General features: G+C 45.1%; 1 protein-coding gene across 1 annotated transcript in view; it reads right to left on the bottom strand.

Annotated features, from left to right (window-relative positions):
• Positions 1-9,498, bottom strand: part of DROSHA (drosha ribonuclease III) — a 118,099-nt gene extending 108,601 nt beyond the window's left edge. Inside the window, 6 exon segments of the mRNA XM_042461782.1 lie at positions 107-248; positions 2,072-2,297; positions 4,585-4,677; positions 7,645-8,183; positions 8,185-8,515; positions 9,356-9,498. Coding sequence (XP_042317716.1) covers positions 107-248; positions 2,072-2,297; positions 4,585-4,677; positions 7,645-8,183; positions 8,185-8,508 — 1,324 coding nt within the window. The 5' untranslated portion in view covers positions 8,509-8,515; positions 9,356-9,498.
• Between the last annotated feature and the right edge of the window lie 111 nt (positions 9,499-9,609).

Raw genomic sequence — 9,609 nt, forward strand, 5'->3', positions numbered from 1 at the left:
AAAAAAGTTTGGTTTTGGAATATTTCAGATTTTGGAATTCCATGTAAGGGAGGCTCAGCGTGTACTTGTTCCTGGGATGTTCTGTTATTCTTGATACAGCACTTACCTACATCTTCATCCAGCTTGGTTTTAGGTGGCTCCCATGGTGGCCTGGCAGCTTTGGCCTTAGCCTGACGCTTTCCTAATTCCTCCTCAAATTTTTCATATAAATCTCTGAGTCGGCTTGTTCCAACGACTGTAGAATCTCCCTTGGAGTAACAAAGAAAAGAAAACAGTTAAGGGTGTGTTGGAAGGATACATATCTTCTGAAAACATATACTTTCAGATGAACCTCAGAAGGTGGAAAAATAATAATACATGAATATCTATTGTGAAAAATGAAAGTAAACGTATAGGAGCTTATCTCAGATGGTAGACAAGCATGTGAGAAACTGTCATTTTTTTCCCCATTTAGCCACAAGAGGAGTGAAATTTTACATTACATCTATTAACAATTAGCTAAATAAGGACGTGATAAAATTGTGACCCACATGGGTGGATGCTGCAGGTCACCAGCTTCCCATCTCTCTGCATGTCCAAGGTAAATACTGGCAACACAGAATGCATTTCTTTGTAGGCAACAGCAAACAATGGAAGCATAGGCTTCCATGTGTTGTGATCATCACAAAGGCCCAATTGCAAAAGAATGTTTGGATGCCATTGTCCCTGTGTAAAATGGCAAGCTGTTATTATCTTCCATTGTACATGTTATGGAAACTATTCTACTTCATTGCTTACTAGATAGAACTCATCTGGAGTTTTTACCAAACAGTTTGTAAACTCTAAAATCACTATAAATACCACCTAAACATCTGTCAAATTATACTTAACTACTTCAAATAATAATCATCATTATCAATAATGTGAGTCTAGAAATATTTTTATACCACAAGAAGCACAATTATGCTTAGTAACTAACATCCAAAGCCCATACAGTCAGCCCTCTGTAGCCATGGATTCAACCAACCACAGTTCAAAAATATTTGCACACAAAAAATACCCAAACTAAACCTTGTTTTGCTGTTTTGCTATGCCATTGTACAGTATATAGTGGGGCTTGAGCACCCATGGATTTGGGTATCCACAGACGGTCCTGGAACCAAACCCTAGTGGATACCAAAGGTCAACTGTACTTGTTTACTCAAAGGTAAGCCCTGTTGAATTCTTTGAAGTCTATTTCCAGAGTTATCATGGTGGGTATAACAGTGGAGCCCTTCCTTAAACATCTCTAAAATGTGGGATGAAGACTGTAATCTTACTTTAAGTATTAAGTATATTTCTGCAATGAACACATATAAGGTTATGCTAAAAATGATTGTGCTTACACTGTCAACTTTGTATATTCAGAGAGTTTAATCACTCCCCTAAATGAATACAAACTCCATAGTACAAAGTACCTAATTAAATTTTGGATAATCATCCAGACAGCATAAAAACGGCATTGATTTGTGAAAAAATATATTTTTAAAGCAGCCAATCTGTAAATATATGAATGATGTTAGAAATTTGGTTTAAAAATCAAAGATTTAAATTGGGACAATTTTCTTATTGTTTTCGCATTTTAAACATAAATAGTTAAACCAAATCACCATGACAACTCAGGCAGACTGTCCTCTCTACCTCCAGTGTAAAGTCCCACATTCTACAAAAGGTGCTATTCTGATCCTTTGAAATAACCCTGAGTACATAAAGAGAAGTAACAGCAGATTAGTTTGGATCCTAAGACAGGAATAATTTAAGAGAGTTCAGATGGGAAAGTTTCCCATCTCCCCTGAATGATATGACGGACCACAGAGGAAGGAAACAATCCCTCAAAATCAGGCAGGTATCCACTTAATTTGGAGCAACTTTCCCTTCCTGCACCTGCCCTCTGAGCTACATTGTTCAGGAGGCAGCCCTCCACCCTCAGGAGAAGTTATATGCCATAAACCTTATGGGAAGCGTAAGCAGACACAGGAAACTTTTTTCTGTAAACTTCTTGAGTTTGTTCACCTCAGGAGCCAAGGCACTGGTTGCCAGAGTAAGTACGTACCACTTGATCCATGGGATCATTTGAATAGTAGCTTTCTGAGTGGGTGCAACGAACCCACACAGGTTTCAGCAGGTCTTCATCCTCATCTACATGCTTCTCAATGGCAGCTTCTTCTGGCTCTTTGTCCTTGATGGAGGTGTAATTCTTCTCCCTAGTGGCATTTTCTGACCACCGCTCTCTCTCATCTTCCCAGCGAGGTCTCTTTCGGTCTTGGCTGGGAGATCGACTGCACAGAAACAAAAGGGAACAGATGTCTGCCTTTTATAGCTCAGCCAGGCCCAATTCACACTGGGTCAGCAGCTCTCACATTCTTGAACACAATTTTCATATACGAACCTTTGGAAAAGCATGGCTGAACATTTGAATTGCTAAAGCTACAGCACCTGAGGAGAACTAAATATCCTAGCTATGAAGCCTGAACAGGGCCAGTCTTTAACCATTAAGCAGGATGTGGAAACCACCCAAATCAGCAGATATTGAGGAGCAAGCAGCTTCTCAAGTGCAACCTCCCAGCTGTTTCTCTCTGTTAAAGGACAGAGTCATGTGTGTCAGACAAATTGTCTTCTGCCCCCAAAACTAGCTTGGTTTCTATAGGAGGACCCTACAGTACTTGGATAGGAGACAGCCAACCAATACCAGGTGCTATAGGCTACAATTCAGAAGGAACTGGTCAAACTACCTCTAAGTAGTCCTTGCCTAAGAAAAACCTATGAAATTCATAAGGTTATCATAGGTTGAAAGGTGACTCGAAGGCACATGCATGCACATACACTCACTCACTCACTCTCTCACACACACACATCATTGCCAGCACTGAATCAAGATTCGTCTTCCAGTCTAACTGTATGCGAAAACGGGAAGCATATATTGTCTTCCAGCCCAGGCATCATCATCACCATAATTATTTACATTTTGTGAAAACATTTAAAATGACTTCATTGAAAATGCAAAATACAAACAAGAAGCAGGGACAAACGTGGATTTGTAGACGTCTGTACCAAATCCATGTTTGCCAGCAGACAACATGGAGGAAAAACCATAACAGCTTTTATTTACTAGAAAAAGAAGCACAAATAGTGGAAGAAAGTAAATTTATTTGCACAGGACTCTTAGCAATTAAAGAGAAAATAAGTTCTATTAGGTCAGATCAGTGATTCTGAAAATGGACGGTACGCTCCCCCTGGGGTTGGTGGAAGGATCCAGGGGGGTAATGAGGGAAGAGTGGGGCAGTAAGGAGGTGGTGAGGGGAAAAGAGGGTACTGGGGGCCTTCAGTCACAGCACTGGTGTGCAGGAAAGACAAGGGGAACCAGTGGTCTTTAGGACCATAGTGGAGATGAGGATTACATTAAACTTCTTTTCAGGGTCCCCAGAAAACTACCACACAGCCTCACTGATCATTTTGAGTGGTGATGTCTCCCACTCTTTATCTGCCCATGTGAGTTCCCTCCCTCACCAGCATCTTTCGCTAGTAGTGACAATTGACAAAATTGTGAGAAACATGGGCACAGGGCATCACTTCTGTGGCTCAGAACATCACCATTTTGGGACAGACTGGAACAAAGAGCTAGAACACATAGTGGAAGGGGAGAAGTGGGGGCAAAAAGGAGTTTTCAAATTTGGAACTTTGCTTAGGTTTTGTGAACTTTGCTGGGACTTGTCTGACAGGTTGGAGTTTCACTGCTTCTTCTGCTTTCTTTGATCAGATTGGCTGAGAGAAGAGGTAGCAGAACACCAGTTTCCAGTCCAGAGCATGTAGCCTTTGCAAACCCCCTACACATACACCAACTGTGCCTTTCTCTGCCTCAGTGAAGGGTTGAGAGTCCCTCCTCTCTAGGGAGAAGCTTCTTCCTTGCACCTGGTCACCCTGGGAGCAGCAACTGATCAGCTGCCTGAGCAGCAGTTAAGAGGCCTCTTCTCTGCACTGGCCTTTGCTGCAAGGCTGGCACAAACAAGAGAGTTCTTGGTCATTGCTCAGTCAGCTGCTTGGTTGCTGCTTCCAAGGTGACTGGGTACAAAGGGACCAGCGCCCAAGATTGCTTGTTTTGAATTTGCAGTTAAAAAGGTGAAGGTAAAGTTTCCCCCTCATCTCCGTTACTAAGCCAAAGGAACCGGTATTGTCAGACATGATTCTGTGGTCATGTGACCAGCATGACTATTCAGAGGACAGTAGACCTAATATCAAAAAATATGTGCCAGGGGCGAGGAGCACTAGAGTTGCTGTCCAAAAGGAAAGGGAGCAGTACCCCCCAAAAGTTTAGGGACCACTGGGTCAGATAGTCTTGCAAAACTCTTCTTTCTATTTATGATTCTTGTCAGGTCAAAAGCCAATGTGAACCTCCAAATGTTGTTGGACTGCAACTCTCATTATCTCACACCACTCGCTAGGCCAGCTAGAGCGGTTTGGAGCTGTAGTCTAAAAACCGCCACACATCTAATCCAGTGAGAAGGATGTAAGTAAACCAAAACAAAAAATAAGCTACCCAAAATTTCCCAGTCAAGGATTTCATATTACCTTCCCGTCCTCTTGTGATCTTTTCTATAGGACCTCTCTGTAGATGGAGACTGTTGGAGATCGCGGTGACGATGTCTTTCCCTTTGTCGGTCCCTTCAAATGAGGGGAGGGGGTAAATAAAATATTTAAGTTACATTTCACAGTGTAAAAATGTGGGTTTTAAGAAACAGAAAGAAACAATCAAATATATTGCCAACAGCAGGGGTAAAATAAAGACTCTCTCCTCTGCACATGCCACAGTAGGGCTAACACAGACAATGAAATTCCTAGATCCTTATTTATTTAACTTCCCCACTGAAAGGCACCACATATTTCCAGTCAGTGTACCCAGCAGCTGAGCCCAGGTGCCTTCATATGTGTGCCAGGATGGCATCTTGGAAGCAGTGGTGGCTGGTGATGAACCCTATTCCCAAAAATAAGTTCATCACCATGGGACAGCTCCTTTCAAGTTCAGCCTAAAGCCTAGAGCAGATTCACCACCCAACTGACATGGAAGTCTCCAGCCTCTACTGCAGGGAAGAGGAGGGAATGGCAGCTTTATTTTCTGTTGTGCTGTAGGGTCACCACTGCAGGAAACTAGCAGGTAATATTTCAACTGCCAACAAGGAAAGCTTGACTCTTGAGGATAAATGTGGTGAATTACTACTGCAATTCCAGAGTGTGTGTATGAGCGCAAAAAGAAATCTGTGGATGGTTTTATTTATTTATTTATTTATTTATTTATTTATATCTCGCTCTTTTCCCAGGACTGGGACTCAGAGCAGCTTCACAGCAATTAAAAAACAAACAAACAAACAAAAAGTACAATTAAAACATTTTTAAAATAAATAGATAAATGACATGCATTAAACAGAATGATTAAACTGGTCCAACATTCCTGCCTGTTCTTATAGTGATTCCTTAAATGCCTGTTTGAACAGGTAGGTCTTCACCTGCCGTCGGAAAGCCATCAAGGAGGGAGCCGTTCTTATCTCCCTGGGCAGGGAGTTCCAGAGTCTAGGGGCAGCCACTTAGAAGGCCCTCTCTCGTGTCCCCACCAAACGTGTTTGTGAAGGTGTTGGGATGGAGAGAAGGGCTTCTCCAGAGGATCTCAGAGTCCGAGCAGGTTCATACCAGGAAAAACGGTCTGCCAAATAATGTGGACCTGAGCCATGTAGGGCTTTGTAGGATATAACCAGTACCTTGAATTGTGCCCGGGAATGAACTGGCAGCCAATGAAGCTGTTTCAACAGGGGAGTTGTATGGGCTCTGTAATTGGTGCCTGTTAACAGCCTGGCAGCAGCTCTTTGAACCAGTTGAATTTTCTGAATACTTTCCAAAGGCAGTCCTATGTAGAGCCCATTACAGTAGTCCAAACGGGATGTAACCAAGGCATGTACCACCGTGGCCAGATCTGGCTTCTCAAGGAACGGGTGCAGTTGGCGCACAAGTTTTAAATGTGCGAAAGCACTCCTGGTCACAGCAGAGACCTGGGCCTCCAAGTTTAAAGCTGAGTCCAAGATTACCCCCAAACCGCGAACCTGTGTCTTCAGGGGGAGTGTGACCCCATCTAACACAGGCTGGATCCCTATTCCCTGATCTGCCTTCCGATTGACCAGGAGCACCTCTGTCTTGTCTGGATTAAGTTTCAACTTGTTTGCTCTCATCCAGTCCATTACTGAAGACAGGCACTGGTTTAGAACCAGGACTGCTTCCTTGGATTGAGGTGGGAAGGAGTAACAGAGTTGAATGTCATCTGCACATTGATGACATCGCACCCCAAAATTCCGGACAACCTCTCCCAGCGGTTTCATGTATATGTTAAACAGCATAGGGGACAACACAGAACCTTGATGGTCACCACAGGTCAATGGCCAGGGGGTCGAACAGGAGTCCCCCAGTACCAGCTTCTGAGTTCGCCCCTCCAGGAAGGAAAGGAGCCACTGTAGAACAGTACCTCCAAGCCCCATCCCAGAGAGGCGGTCTAGAAGGATACCACGATCGATGGTATCAAAAGCTGCTGTGAGGTCCAGAAGAACCAACAGGGACACACTCCCTCTGTCCAGTTCCCTGCGTAGGTCATCCACCAAGGCGATCAAGGCTGTCTCTGTTCCATAGCCAGGTCTGAAACCAGATTGAAATGGATCTAGATAATCCGTTTCATCCAGAAACCCCTGGAGTTGGGAAGCCACCACATGTTCCAGAACCTTGCCCAGAAATGGTAGGTTAGATTCTGGCCGATAGTTATTCATTATTGTGGGATCCAATGATGACTTTTTAAACAGAGGCCTCACAACAGCCTCCTTTAGGCAGGATGGAATTCTGCCTTGTTGTAGGGAGGCATTGATTCCTTCTTTTACCCACTCAGTCAGTCCCCCTCTGGCCTGTTTAATAAGCCAAGAAGGACAAGGGTCCAAGACACATGTGGTGGCTCTTATCTTTCCAAGGATTCTGTCCACATCATCAGGCTGCACAAGTTGAAAAGTATCCATTAACACTGGACCGGTAGGAGCCAAGGTAACATCCAATGACATTGTATTAACAACAGGAATATCTTATGTAGGAACAGTAAAAACAAGGTGATAAACCAGATGTATGGTCTGCTCAACAGTCTGGGAATTGCAAAAGAAGCATGAACAGAAAGACAGCTTTCCTAGTTCTGCTTCACTGTGCATCATCACTCTTTTTATGTTAAGAGCTATATAATTGGGTCCAGCTATGCTACATTTCCCAGAGCTGAGAGACTGCCAGTCCTTTCCTGACCTCAAGAAAGACATGACCATCATGTGTAATTCTCAAATCAAGTGTCTGCCAAAGAAATCAAGGCAAAATTAACTTCACTAACGTACTCCAAATTATTTTTTCTGATGACAGTAGTCTAATCCTGCCATGTATTTTCACCCTGAGCTCATCTGGAGCACATGTGTGGTCCTTCAGATATTGTTGGACTGCAGCTCCTATCATTTCTCACTGCTGACTATGCTGGCTAAGACTGAGGAGAGTTGCATTTCACCAACATTCTCCACCCCTCATCGGGAGAAAAGGCAGAGTATTGTGGTGGCAGAATCAAGCCAGCTTTACCTGTACCATTCATAACTCCTATGGCGGGGTGGGGTCCGTCCTCTCACGTAATCCGACCTGTGCCGACTGCTGTCTTGCCGTCGCCTGTCCGGGCTCCTCCCTCGATCCCGCCGGTCACTGTGGCTGGTTGAGCGGTGCCGATCCCCATGGCCATGGCTATGGTCCCGGTGGCGATGTTCATCATAGTGCTTTGTCCTCTCCGGAGACCTCCGTTCAGGCTTTTCCACCTGATACTGACTTGGGTGCCGGAAATTATTGCCGCTGTTCCCACTGTTGTTAGCATTCCCGCTGTTGCTCTGGTAAGTGTTTGTGTTGTGTTGGTAACTGCTGAAATTGGGAGGGGGGAAGGTCTGCTGGGAATAGGCGGGAGAGTACATGGGCTGATAATTTACCGGTTGAGGCATTATTGGTGGTGGCACAGGATGCGGTAAGGATGGAGGCGGCATCATATAAGGAAATGCGTTTTGCCCCGCCACATTTGCTGTGCCACCGAGGGAGGGAGGGTTACCAGGATTTGGGACAGGAGGTGGAGCTGGGGGGGAAGCAAGGCGGGAGTGGGAATGTCTGCCTCATTTGGTGACCTGCAAAAGGTGGCCTCAGAGGACACTGGGTGACAGTACTCTGCGGCGATGGTGGGATGGGAGGCGGATATGGGACAAAATCTGGCCTAGGCGGTACGAAGGTTGCAGCCTGAGGATTCACATAGGTAGAAGGGGGCGCATTTTGCTGGTCGTATTGATACTGCACTGGAGATTGCTGAGGATGGAGCTGCCTCAAGTTCTGGGGGCGAAAGGGTTGCATCGACGGTCTTAGGGCAGTACCTCCTCGGCCCCGGGGGCACCCTCTCCCAGAATGGAAAGACATTGTAGATCTTGAAGGGGAAGAAAACAATAAAGGAATAAAAAGTTAAATATATATTTAGAGGCACATTCAAACTGCTTTTAATTTATGTTTTAATTGTGCAGCTTTGAAAACTTTTTACTCATGTATGTTTTTCAACCAGCTGTAAGACAGAGAGAGGGAATACAAGTCAAATGAATACTACATTACATACATTGCAGATATTATGAGCATGAGCTGGTTAGGTCTTTCATTTCAAGTTACTACAGTATAGACCAGTACTTCTCAAATAGTGGGGCGGGCCCCCCGGGGGGGGGGCGCGAGGCTCCGTAAAGGGGGGCACGAGGCTCAGGATACAGTGTTATGCAGAGGTGTACTTATAACAATTTTATAGACAAATGATACTATTTACAGTCGCCCGGGGGCGCGAAATGTTTTCTTCTTCCTAGGGGGGGCATGACAGAAAATAATCGAGAAGCACTGCTATAGACAAACACAGGCTACTGTTTTGAGTCACATGCTTCTTAGTTAGAGGGCCACTTGATGCCTCCTGTGGCAACCACTTTAGCCACATCACTTTAGCCCTGCCTTCCATGTTTTGAAAAGGAGATCAAGAGCCAGAGTTCCAAATCACACTGCAGGAATAATCCATTTTGAGACCACTCAGTGCTAGGGAATCCTGGGAGTTGTAGTTTACTGCAGCACCAGAGCTCTCTCTGACAGAGGAGGCTCAATGTCTCACTAACACTACAGTTCCCAGGATTCCATAGCCACGAGCCAGACAAAGAGTTTAAGCGCTGCCAAACCGGGTTATCTCTCCAGTGTGGATGCAGCCCCAGAGGGGAGGAGATGGCTTGGCTTTCCCTCTTACCGAGAAGGAGGGCTCCTTCAAGCCTGGCATCAGGGCACCCGCGGAGCTGGACCAGATCTGGGAGGGAAAAAGCACCGCCGGAAGAGGAAAAGAGGAGGGAGGAGGAGGAGGAGGAGGCCTAGAGGAACGGAAGCCCCGGCCATGGCTCTGCCTTTGATTGATTCCCCCATCGAGGCTCGGAGGGAACAACTGCAACGGAAGGGAGGGAAAAAGAGAGAGAGGAATAAAACGATCCACAACTATTTTGTAACGCT

The sequence above is a fragment of the Sceloporus undulatus genome, chromosome 4 (genome assembly GCF_019175285.1).
Source record: "Sceloporus undulatus isolate JIND9_A2432 ecotype Alabama chromosome 4, SceUnd_v1.1, whole genome shotgun sequence".
NCBI lineage: Eukaryota > Metazoa > Chordata > Lepidosauria > Squamata > Phrynosomatidae > Sceloporus > Sceloporus undulatus.